The 12269-nt window shown below is 49.2% G+C and overlaps 1 protein-coding gene across 2 annotated transcripts in view; it reads right to left on the bottom strand.

Moving 5' to 3' along the window:
- LOXL2 (lysyl oxidase like 2) overlaps positions 1 to 12269 on the bottom strand; it is a 43563-nt gene that overhangs the window by 16700 nt on the left and 14594 nt on the right. For both annotated transcript variants that reach the window (XM_035345026.1, XM_035345027.1), the window contains exon 4: positions 3303 to 3514. In XM_035345026.1, the coding sequence (XP_035200917.1) occupies positions 3303 to 3514 (212 nt within the window). The remainder of the gene's footprint in view (positions 1 to 3302; positions 3515 to 12269) is intronic.

Here is a 12269-nt window from a genome sequence, read left to right as displayed (position 1 = left end):
ATGATGTCTACAGACAGAAACTCGGGGCATTCCTGTTATTTAGCACAGAGGGTGCAGCCCACCTCTCCCTGGCCTTGCTGTAAGCCAAAGGCAACGCAGCTCGGATCAGGGTGAGTGAACAGTCACACTGTGAGTTCAGCCAACTCTGGGTCGAGCTGGAACCCAAAGGATTTCTGCTGGGCAGGAGAGGTGGACCTTCATCACATAAGCTTTAAAAAAAGGCAGAGGTTAAGCCCGAGGGCTGCGGGAAGCATCTCGGGGTGTAGCTAAAGCAACCCTGCTTTGTAAGAGCGTGTCTGAGAGGCCTCGAGAGCAAAAAGTGCTGGGAAAATGCACACACGTGCTGGGAAAATTCACCCTGGTGCACTGAATGCAAACCAAACCGTCCTGGAGTTGCTGAGCTCCTCCATCCTCTCCTTGACAAGTCACAAAGCTGTAAGAAGGCATCAGGTCTATCTCTCTGCATCTTGGGTCATAAACTCTTGCTGTCCCCATCAACAAAACACAATTAATCCTCCTCCCTCAGCCCCAGCAAGGCTCGGAGGAGGAGTTAAACAGCACTTATATAAAACCACTTTGAAGCACGAACAAGAACATGGAAACAACGCCGAGATTTGTTTCATTTCCTACCATAAATCGCGTTGTCAGCTGCAGAGCCTAAGTTACATTCAGGAATAAAACCCTGGCACGGGGACAGCAATGAACTAAGTTGTTTTCTTTCAAGCAAGATCCATCTGCAAATCATTTCACCTCCCACCACTGTGCAGAAGAGCCCAGGACCCGTTTGCTCAGCCTGCGAAGCCGCACTTTGTGGGCAGCGGGACCGGCGCTGACGCTGCCCCCAGCCCCTCCGAAACCCAGCCCCAGTGGGAAAGGATCTTGGGAGCAGGGTATTTACAAACAAGGGAGAGCAAAGCCCGAGAAATGAGGAAAAACATTTCCGAGGCTTCGCACTCACGTGGAGAGAGGGTTTAGTCGGAGCGACCAGGAGATGAACTCCTCACTCCCCCAAAAAACAGGATATGACCAGAAAGCGTGGGGGGCAGCGCACAGAGCAGATCTCAACGGTTTTCACTCCGGTATCTCAATTAAGAGGGGAGGGCCTCTTAATTGAAATCCTCAGCCCAGACCTGGGAGGTTTCCCTTACCAGCGATGCATCTGCCAGCCCTCTGCTCAGAGAGCCAGCAGACACGCTGCCCTGCCTGCATGAGGTTCAGGTCTCTGGTAACAAAAAACATACAGGGCAGATGCCCCAGGAAAGAAAACAGCTTTAAAACTATGCTATCCAAACAAAACCGCCTTTCTGACAACGTTTTACAAGCCTTTTTCTAATGAAATGGCATGCTGTCTTCTTCTAACCCGGCATAATATTCATCATATTTTCCAAAACATCTTTCCGTGGGTGCAGGAGCAAGCAAGGCATCACCGCCTGCTGAGAACGAGCAGAGGTGAGGGAGGAATTAGGGCACTAAAAAAATTTGTCTGGTTCGGTAGCAGGGATGCACATGCCTGGTATTTGCAAGCACCGCATATTCATAACCCCAGTGAATGGGATTTTCAACGATGCTGAACAGCCATGCCTCAGTTTTTCCATCTTTACATGCGCTGTTGCAAGAGGCAGAACAATTACCAAGCGCCCTTTTATTTAAGGCAGATGGTCCCAGCTGCTAAGGTTAATGCTTTTCTTGGAAATGCCACAAGGAGAAAAAAAAAAAGGAAAAAATCTGCTTTGTCTTACTAGAAGTGTTCTGCCCTCCTGCTCTGATGCAGGGGGTGGGAATCTCAGGGCTGAGTTTGGGGGAGAGACGTTGCACCGATAGGAGGAAAAGTTCCTTTAACGGGAGCAAAACACGAAACTGCCTGGTAGCAATTACTAAGTCGCTGCTCGTCTCCCTGGGAAGCCCAAAAAGAGTTCCACTTGGGTTATTTATTTTATACTCTTTGCGCTGCTGTGCAGCTTTACGCCCTTCCAGCCCAAGGACCTCTTCGATTGATCACGATCTTACTAATGAGAGAAATGAAACGTGGCCAGTCGGCCCCAGAGGGAGCCTTCAGAAACAGCAACTGCCCAGGTGAAAGGAGCAGGCAGGAAAACCACAGCTCCTGCTGGAGAAATCAGTTCTCCCCCCACCGACTGAGGCTTTCCCACTCCACAGGTCACACACTATAGGAAAGAAGCGAGACAGGATTTAGCTTAAACTGTTTTGCATCTGCTTCAGGGTGTTATTTCAAGGGAATGGCGTAGGAAGAACCATGTCTGTGATGAAGGCTGGTGACAAAAAGCAATGACAACAGAAAAAAGACCAGAGCTCCCAGTTTTCAAGAAAATAGGAACGCATCCTGAACCGATCAGCCTCTGAAAGACACAATGTTCTCCTTAGGGATCACCATTTTCTTCTCTTTTTAAAGCAATCTGCAAACAGAGGAACTAAAACCAGCTCTGCAATCGCAACTGCATCCTCCTACCAGCACCACCTCAGCTGCAGGGGCAGAAAGAAGCGAGGCAGGGAGCAGCAGCAGGATGCACGACCCACGTTTGCAGCTCGGAGCAGGCTGCGATGCACAGAGCAAGGCGCGCAGCTGGAAGCGGCTGGCAGCTCTTCCAAGCCCAGAGCAACTGCTGGTGCCAAAAAGAGCTGAACTGGGGCTAACAGCAGCGAGAGATTTACTGGGAAATGGTCCCCGGGGCAGGCGGCTTCTCTGCGGGGGATTTGGCAGCCGGACACCCACGAGCCATGGATGGTGAGCCTCTGAGAAAGCCAAACACATCAGGGGTGTTAGACCAGGACTTGAATGCAGTAGCAGGAAGGAGGAACGTGGGCAATAAAGCACAACAAAGTCCTGTTTTATTTCGGGGTGGCTAAGTGCTTAGGTGTGCTTGCAGCTTTACTGGGAGAGCATCATCAGTTTGCTCGTGTCCACCCATCCTGCGCACAGCACAGGACCTAAACCCATTGCTAGTGAAGGAAACGACCATCCCATAGCCAGAAATAAACCAAAAAAAAAAGATTTCTTGGGCTGACTGTCCACATCTCGCACTACAGGACCTATCAAACACTAAAGCTGATACGGCCCTAGGTCTCCAGCCAGCATGGTGAGGATCAATCCATTCCCCTGGCCGCACAAGGAAATGCTTGACATTTCAAATATTTGCACAGAAGGAAAACCTGATCTGAAGGAATGAAGCGGTTGGAGGTTTATCCTCCCTCGAGGTCTCCAGCACCATCGGACAATTTACGTTTTTGAACAAGGCCCCAAGTGTTCACAGAACCACGCGACTCACACAACGTCCTGCTCTTACTTGTAGACCTTGGTGTTGTATTTCCTCTCGCTCGGAAATCCAAACATGCCACAGACGACTCGGGAGTTTTTCATGGTCCAGTGCTTGTCACAGATCTGCTTCCAGGTCCCCTCGTCCTTCACCTCCACGTAACCCTCCGTGACGGGCACCCGCTTGCGGTAGGTGGCGAGGATGGCGCGGATCCTTATGTCTTCCACCTGGATGTTCATGTTCTGTGAGCATAAAAAAAAACACATGAATGATGCAAGGAAACCTGTTGTGTGGCTTCCAGGTGGGGCACAGAAATCGATTCTGCTCAGGGGAATCACAACTGGACAGAGGGAGGCAGAAAAGAAGAGATGTTGGGAGAAGTCACACCAGGGATGCAACAAACCTTGCGCAAGTCCTTCCTCCGCCCTGGGAAAGAGGATGCTTTTTCTCACGTTAAAGAAAAAATGATTATGTAAAAAAAAAAAAAATCTCATTTGTCACTTGAATTAATTGAAAGTGCTCATTTCAGAAGCATGGTGACGTTAATTAGGTTCTCAGCTACTACGAGAATTAACTGAGCACAGCTTTGGTAAGGCCAATTTACTGGCAGGGAGGTGGGAGCCCTGGCAAGGAACCGAAACGGGGGGTCTCTCTGGGCACCCCTTCCCCACCTGGCCCGGCCCTGTGGGAGCCAGGACCCCCATCTGCTGGTATGGGCACCCCCAGCATCCGTGGGCAGGATTCGTCCCCCGGCTGAAGCTCAGAGGTTGCACAGATTTCACATTTGGAGCCTACGTGAGAAGGCTGCACAAACAAACCTTGCAGGGACCAAAAGCAAAGGCCGACTGGAAAATATCTGCTGTGGCAAGCAATTACAAAAGAGCTACTGAAAATTTTATAGCTTGCTTCCAGGAGAGTTTTTTTTTTTCTTCTCAAAAATGTACAAAACCACGTGGTTGTGCTAGCGGTTACATCAGGGCTGAGGAATCCTTCCCTCCCCTCGCTCAAATTCAATCGCTTGGAAAAGAAAAGTGCCCAGAGCTTTAAAGAGATGCCTGCTTCTCCGGGACACCGACCAGTGGCACACGCAGAGGTATTCGAGACAGGGAGATCACAGCGGGACTTGCAGAGTCCTGTTACACGTGGCGCATCCCCCTCCAGAAACTGCCCCAGCACTGATGGAAATCCCAGGGCACACGGAAACCAAGGGCAGGGAAAATCTGCTCCTCGTTCACAGCCCTGCCGCTGCTCTGCCTGCACAGCCCTGGGCAAGTCGCTTCAGGATTTTATTTTTTAATTATTATCATAATAATCTACATTTAACACCGGATTTTACAGCAAACTGGGTGACTGATTCCTCCGTTCACCTTCAGCTGGAGCATCCACGAGACACCCCCAGTGACCCAGCCCAGCAGGACCGTGAGATTTACCCAGGAAAATCAGCGCAATGGGGTTGTCAGCTTGGGCTTGGATCTTGGGTCTTTGCCCTCAGGGAAAAAAAATAAAACCAGAAAAAAAAAAAAAAAAAAACACAAAACCACAACAAACCAACAAAAACACCCACAATAATATCCAAGTTTGTTACATCTGAGACTTTAAGGTGTTCAGACAAAGGGCCTGATGCAAGAGCGAACTCACACCTCTCCCGCGCAATCTGGAAAGTCCATTTCCATTCGCAATACAAAGAGTTTTTCTCCTGTAATACTGCACAGCTTCTGGCTACGTGCTGTCAGGGAAGTAGCAGAGCCTCTGTGCATTGAAGGCCTCCCCAGGCTGGTTTCCAAACCTGCAACTCACTTTTCCCCTGGTGCAGATTATAAAACGTTTCCAGCCCTTCGGTGGATGGGGAAAGCGTGTTTACCTGCAGCTGGAGGCCAGCGCTGCCTGAGAGAGCACCTTGTTTCCCTGCTCCCTCCCTCACGCCCTGCTCTCTTCACCAGGAAACCAGCGGCAAGAAAAGCCTTAAATCCACTTGGAAACGGCTTTGACAGCTGAAGATCTAAAAATGCTTGTAACAAAAAGCCTATGGAGAGGATTAACCCAAAAGACAGAATGCCAAAGCTTAAAATTGCTCTGAACGAGCACACGAAAAGATAGTAACGACGGAGGAAATGTGCACTGACAGCTGAGAAAGTGGGTGAGACAGCCTAGGTGATTTTTTTTCTGTCTGCGACTGCAGGATATATCCTATAAAAAGCCCTAAGCATGTTTGCTGCACGTAGGTATGTCAGTATCAGCCTCACTGCGTATTAAAGTATCTGAAAGGGAACATTTTCCTTGCCTAGACCTGACATAGCAAGGTGTTATGGTCCACCCGCGGCTTTCAGATGACAGGCACTTCCATTTTGCCCGGATTTAAGCAGGCGAGAGGCAGCAGCCTGTCCCCAGCATGACGGAGAGCGGAGGCATTCAGCCCAAGGTGCGACTCCACGATCAGGAATGATGCTCGAGGATGCCTGTGTTTCCCAGGAAGATGCAGGACGGGGTCGTGAGCCCCGTTTGGGTCATGCATAGGTCAATTCCAGATGTGCAACATCTGCCCGATGCTTCCACCATGAAACAGCAGCATTATTCTGACATTGCACTGTTAGTCATCGTCAATACATGGCCATTTTCACTGCTGTAGCATTGGAGGTCCTCAATGCGATGGAAGCTCCCTCAGACCGGGTGGTGACACATCTGAAAGGCCTCCAAGATACGCAGGGTGCTCAGAGGGCGGGAGAAAGAAAATATTCTCAGCCTCCTTTTGCAGATTGAGAAATAAAACCCAGAGAGATCAAATCTGTGTCTCCAAGGACCTTAAGGGCAGGAATTGCATCTGAGCATCCTGAAGTCCCGACCCAAACCTCCACGCGAAGATCCCTCCTGCGCCAGGGAACATCAGCAAAACCTCTAGCACTTGTGTTCTGAGCATGTTTGTGTTTTATTTTACTTTTTTAAATCCTTCCCAGTCCACCACCCTAACTGGAGCTGTGCTGTACAACATTTCCCCACTGGGTTCCCTGCAGCTCCCAAGCATCTGTGTACAGAAGGTGTATTTTAAAGGTTCAAATGCAGACTTGAGAATCCCTTGCTGCGATGTGCTGAGATTTAGGCTATCAGAGCAATGGGCAGAGAAAGAAACCATTCCCCTCAGTCAGAGAAGGAGAGGGAAGCCACCAAGTTTAAAAAATAAAAACCGTACCGGGCTGTCCTTGCTGGTCATTTTACAGAAGAGAAATAAGGGGCAAAGCTCAAAAGGCTTGCTCATGGGCTTGAAAAATCGCTGTTGGAGCCAGCACGATAGCTCAGGCATTTCAGGCTCTGATACAAAGGTCCCAAGACACGTCTCTCTTACCCAGGAGATGCTGACATAGACACCAAAAAAACTTGGCACTCTGTTTTAGCGAATCTAAATCTTTTTGTCCTGTCTTTTTGCCTGTGTTTGCCAAGGAAGAGAAAAAAAAATGAGCAAACTAGCAAAAAATAAGCCATCATTTCACTCCCTCCAAGGTATTTCGATCTTCAGACGGTTACGGCAGACCGGCACGCAGTGACATTTTCATGATCTGTCTGAGAGCAAAGCCAACCTACATCCACTCCCCTTTCTGCTCACAAAAATGGGGTTTTAGAGCAGAGATCTACTGGTTCAGCAACTCGGGGGGTTGCACCGAGTGTGACCAAACAGCAAAACATCCACGGGAAGAGTTCCACATGCTGCTGGCCTCAGCTTTATGCTGGGAGGTTAAAGAACAAAGGAACAAATTAAATATACTGAATATATTTTTATTATAAAATATTTACTAAATATATTGAATGGTTTCCTTTCTGTGCACAGTTTTTGTTACGCTGGGAGTATTCAGAAATGCCAGTACAGGCAGACTTGTATTTTATCTCCCAGCACCAATGCACAGAGCAGCTGGGGTAATGGTGAAAACAGACTCCGCATCGAAATCAGGAGCAAACAGTATTTAATAGCCGGAGCAGATGTTTTTAAATAGCTCTCTCCATACTTTCTGTACACGTGGAGACAAACGCCTGCAACAAGCTGTCATGTCAACAGGGAAAACTCTCTCTGAAAGCTTTGCTTCTGATATTGCAGCCATACACTGAAGATAAGGTGGATCTAGAAAATGCTCTGAAGGATACCTAAAGATCACCAAGCAGGTATCTGAAGCCAGATCAGAAGCCAAGCTCCCTCCTCAGCTACCAAGCATGAAGTAGAGCCTTCAACAACATTTCAGGAACCAGTCACTCAGCAAAGAGCAACGCTACCTGCAGGAAATAAAACTGGGTTGATTGCACCCCATGTACTAGGTTGGGAAATAGAGGCCCGAGCCCCAAAGCCAATGGGGCAGAGTTTGTTCGGTCCGAGGCTGAAGGGCAGAGTGCAGGGAGGGAGAACACCAGGCAGAGACCCCCATCTGAGGATCTGTACCTGCAAACCATGAGACTAAACCCCAAAAGAGATCACTCATGGCTCATGCACGACAGTCCTCCGGCGAGCCTTGCCTGGTTTCCACTTATTTTAGGCCAACAGTTATGGAGATCTAGGTGCCAGCCCTCATTCCTCTTATTAAACAAACAAACAAAAAAACACACAAAAACCCCCAAATACAATCTCTAAGTCTCAGAATTCAGCTATTAGCTCAATACAGACCTGGATCTCCAACCTCTCCAGTGCTTCTGAAACAATCCCACCCACCTACGTGCGGGTGAATTTTGCTTTCCTTTTGCTTTCCTTTCCTTTCCTTTTGTTCCTTTGCTTTCTGCTCTGCAGAAGGCTGCCCGTTCAGGGGACAGCACCTCATGTTGCTGACCCCACACAGGTTAAGGGGGCAAGGGGGTCTGCTCCACCACCACCAGCCCCACTCCTCATTCCTTTGCTTGCAGCAAAGACATCCATCCGGGCACAGCTGAGCCCCATTAAAGATTAGGCACACGTGCAGCAGGAAAGCCTGAGACATTTTTCTCCTGCTTGAGTTAAGCCTCCTTAGCTTTGAAAGGCGTGAAGAAACAGAAGGCAAGATAAAGCTGGGTGCGGAGGGCCAGGGGAAGACACGCAGTGCATCTGTTCCTAGATCCAACGCCGTGGCTTGCGCATCAACCTGATTTTCACTGGAGCCACTTGGCTGCGTATAGAATATAAAAATCAGACCAAAGCTAAAATTGCTTTTTGGTCTGGGGCTGAGGAGGTGGTATTCAGCTCCAGCCCCTGTCCCAGATCTCTGATTTCAGCCCCACAAAGTCACTTCCCCATCTCCTCACCGTTACCTGGGACCTCTTGCTCGCATTTCTTCCCCCCTTCAGCAAAGGGAAGGCAACGCTGAGCCCACCTCGCCTCCCTCTGCAGCAAGGCCTTCCTTCACAGCTCTTTCTGCCCAAAGCAAAACGCGATTTGGGTTGGGACTTCCAGCATTACTACAATGCAAGTTAGCACAAAATAAAATAAAATAAAATAAAAAAACAGGGTCAGACTATTCTGGGCTGGGCAATCTTTCTCCTGCCTCCTGCTCCTTTCCTCAAGACCCGCGCTGCTGCTCTGCTCCAGTCCCAGCACAAAAGCCCACCGCAAGCCAGCTGCGCTCTGTTACAAAACCATCGGATCTCAGCCACTGGGGCCTGCCCGGAGACAGGGAAAAGAAAAGGGGGTTGGTTTTGAGCTTTCACAAAAGGATTCCTGGCTCGGAAAGTTTTCACAAGAGGCTTGGCTGCTTTTGTTTCCACCCTCTGCACCAAACGCATCCCCACGGCTTCGGATCCGATTGCAAAAACGGATGCAGCTTTCATAACGTTTTCTTCCACATTTTATCATCTCTTTTGCATCGACAGAACAATATCATGCATGCTCCTGTGCTGCCCGAGCTCAGCGATAACCCCTCTCTCATCGGGATGCACAGCAGTCGGGCCGGGGGAGAGCTCCCGTTCCTAGAAACCCGACTGCTCCTTCTCGCATCGCCGGCTCCTGGCTGCAAGCAAGCCGCAGCAGCTGGGGTTTTGGAGGAGAGCATCTCAACGCTCACTTCAAGCACACACCCACGCGCTCGGTGACACCACTAAGAAACCAGCGAGCGAGCTGTGCATGGAAGGGAACTGGGATGAAGTTTTGCTTCTGTGTATTTTAATTTTTCTTTTTTAAACATCAGCATAAGTGATGCTAAGAACTGCAGAACAAGAGGGCTGCTGCGTTCAGGACCTCTTTGACAGATCCCCAGGTGATCGCACAATTTAGGCAAAGATTGAGCCCTTACCCCCAATTCTGGATTTAACAAATGCAAGGGGTCTGTGTGCTGCCTCTGTCCCCCGTATCTCCTGCTTCCAGCTTTTCCTTTCCCATGCTTGCCCCTTAGATGCAGAAACCCATTTGTATCGCTTTCCATTTACACCAGAGCCCCGGGATTCCTTGGCATCCTAAACACCAGGACGTTAAGTCTGCAACTCACACAATAAATAAATCGGTTCCTTTCAATTCGGAGCATGACAAAATCTCTCCATATAGACCCTGCTCACCCCAGAACCGTCTCCTCTCCTCTGTCTGAGCCCTTCCCCTACTTCCACTGAATTCCCAGCTACCACGTCTGTTCCCCCAGAGATGACTTTTTGGAAAGGTCTCTTCGCATACATGGGAACGGCTGGAATCTGTTTTGACTTAAACATCTGGAGCTGTGCCTCTGAGTCACTAATGAGGTCCCAGCTGTTAAATAAACACGGTGAAGGGATGCTTCAAGACAGAGACGGGCTGCCTAGGGGGGACGGCGGTCCCCTGGGAACGTGACTCTGCATTGGACTGCGAACGCTTTTTGTTCTGGGTTTGTGCAGTACAAAAGGGTAAGGGATGAGAGTGCAATTCGGGATTAAGGTCCAGGAGCAATCACAGTGCAGATTATGAATGACAAAAGCTGAGATCTTCCTAAACCATGAAATGCTTCAGCAGCAGCCTCATGATTGCTGATGCAAAGCAGGCTAATGAAAAGCCATGAAAAACCAGAGGAAAGAGATGGTGACAGGGGCAAGAGAAGGCAGGAGCACTAAACCCTGGAGGTATTTTGGCACAGGTAAGAGGCTCGGCTCAGGGTAGATGATGCTCAGGTCCGTGAGCATCATGGTCTGAGGTTTCCACAACGGGCAAATCTCTTACATTCTCCGTTTCCTTTCTGCTGAGCTATTTTAAAGACAATCTGGATCAGGCACTGTAAGCCAGTCAAATTTATTACCTGACCTTCGCCCCGCAGGACAGAACAAGATCCTACTCTGTTCTGAGGCTTAGATAAATAGTTTATTGTCTTGCCTAATGCAGGAATAGTTAGCTGCATCCAAAATGCTGGCTGACAGCTACTCAGGCCCTGAACGCAGCCAGGATGAGGATGCAGACGGGTTAACTCTGTCCCCCAGGGAGCAGCAGCAAGCCCATGCCAGCTGTGGCAGTAAGAACCCCCCCAAGCTTTAAAATTATAGCAATAAAGAGACACGGTGGCTTGCCACAACAGCAGCTTAATTAATTATTTGCCTGAAGATAGCTCCAGAAGAGATGCTGAACCCCCTCCAGGCACACAAAACATCTTGTTTCACATTGGTTTATGTTTAGAAAAGTAAATATTTGCACTGAGGGGAAAGGCATTAAAACCCTGTTGTCCCAAACAGGCAAATAACCGTTTTATTGTCATTTCTGAGAACAGGACGGTCACGACAGGGCTGGTCTCAGGTGGTGGTGACCTAAGCTGCAGCTCCCCATGGTGTGGAGAGATCCTCCAGCGATCTGCATGGCTCGAAGGTAGATAATGGGCAGATTTATATTAGTGCCAGACCCAGACACCGCTCCTGTCCTCCTTCCCTCCTTCCACTTCGAAGCAGCTCAGCACACAGGAGCATTTTGTACAGCCTCCAGAGCCCAATTTAACCGAAAGCTCCCCAACAGGACACAGCGATGCCCCTTCCCTCCGGTTAAGGAACCCGGACAATATAATTCAACCCACTTTTAACCAGACCCCTTGAGCCACCAGGCTTTGAAGGCAGATGTTTTTCAGCCTCACACATGCCCAGATAGGAAAAAGGAGGACAGAAATAGCAGCACGGCCTGGTATGTTTAACTAGACTTTGTCTGCCCACTGTCTGGCCAAGGCTACGGTCTGCTCTCAGGTACCAGAGCTATTTGTGAACCCGAACGGCTGCAGCAATTTGATATATTTAGAGCCCATGTCCTATTTGAAGCCCGTGTGTGTGCATGGAGAGGAAGGAGGCGGACAACAAATATTTTGTTAAGGATGTTTTGGGGGATAGGTTTAAAAAAATAAAATAAACTCCTACCGTGCATTTATTAAAGAAATATATTGAGGGTAGGAGGCAATTCCTGTGGCCTTAAAATTGCTGTTCCACCCAGTCAGGCAGTCACAGGTGGGCTCGTGCCGTGTTTGGGCAGTGCAATGCCCACATTGCTCCACGTACTCTTTAAAAGAGCATGGCCTGCGTTCCCTGCGGACACACATTCAATCATTTTGATCTCTGAGCTTCTGGCATCCTGCACAGACTTAGAAAAACATTGCAGACTGTGCACAAGTTTAAACTGCAGGCACTGGCACCCTATAAAGGAACCCTACAGCAGGTCCCAGGACCACTTTCAGACACTGGCAAACACCAACCAACCAAGGCACCGCGCTTCTGCATTGGTTTTATCCTGCCCTCTACCTTTTGTCGAGGTGTGCAGCTCCCAAAACCTCCCCTGCCCCTTCTGCATGGGGGATGTGGAACTGGCCTGAGGCAAGGACACAGCACAAGACCCTGCATGCTCAGAAATCTCTGGGTCAAGCAGCAGATCCCACTTGCTGCACAAATGATTGAATTATCGCCAGTCGGCATACGTATTTATAGCACTCATCTGTCCCTCTCAAACTGCACAGGAGAGGCAGCAAGCAGCTTCCCTGGTCCCAGATAGGCTTTGAGCACTCGAAGTGTTAGGAATAAAGCGACAAAACCAGAGTCAAACGCCGGAGATTTTTAACAATGACTTCGGATGCATCCGTG

The sequence above is a fragment of the Oxyura jamaicensis genome, chromosome 22 (genome assembly GCF_011077185.1).
Source record: "Oxyura jamaicensis isolate SHBP4307 breed ruddy duck chromosome 22, BPBGC_Ojam_1.0, whole genome shotgun sequence".
NCBI classification, from domain to species: Eukaryota; Metazoa; Chordata; class Aves; order Anseriformes; family Anatidae; genus Oxyura; species Oxyura jamaicensis.
The sequence above is the reverse complement of the archived record's forward strand: the minus strand, read 5'-3'. Positions and strand labels throughout refer to the sequence as shown.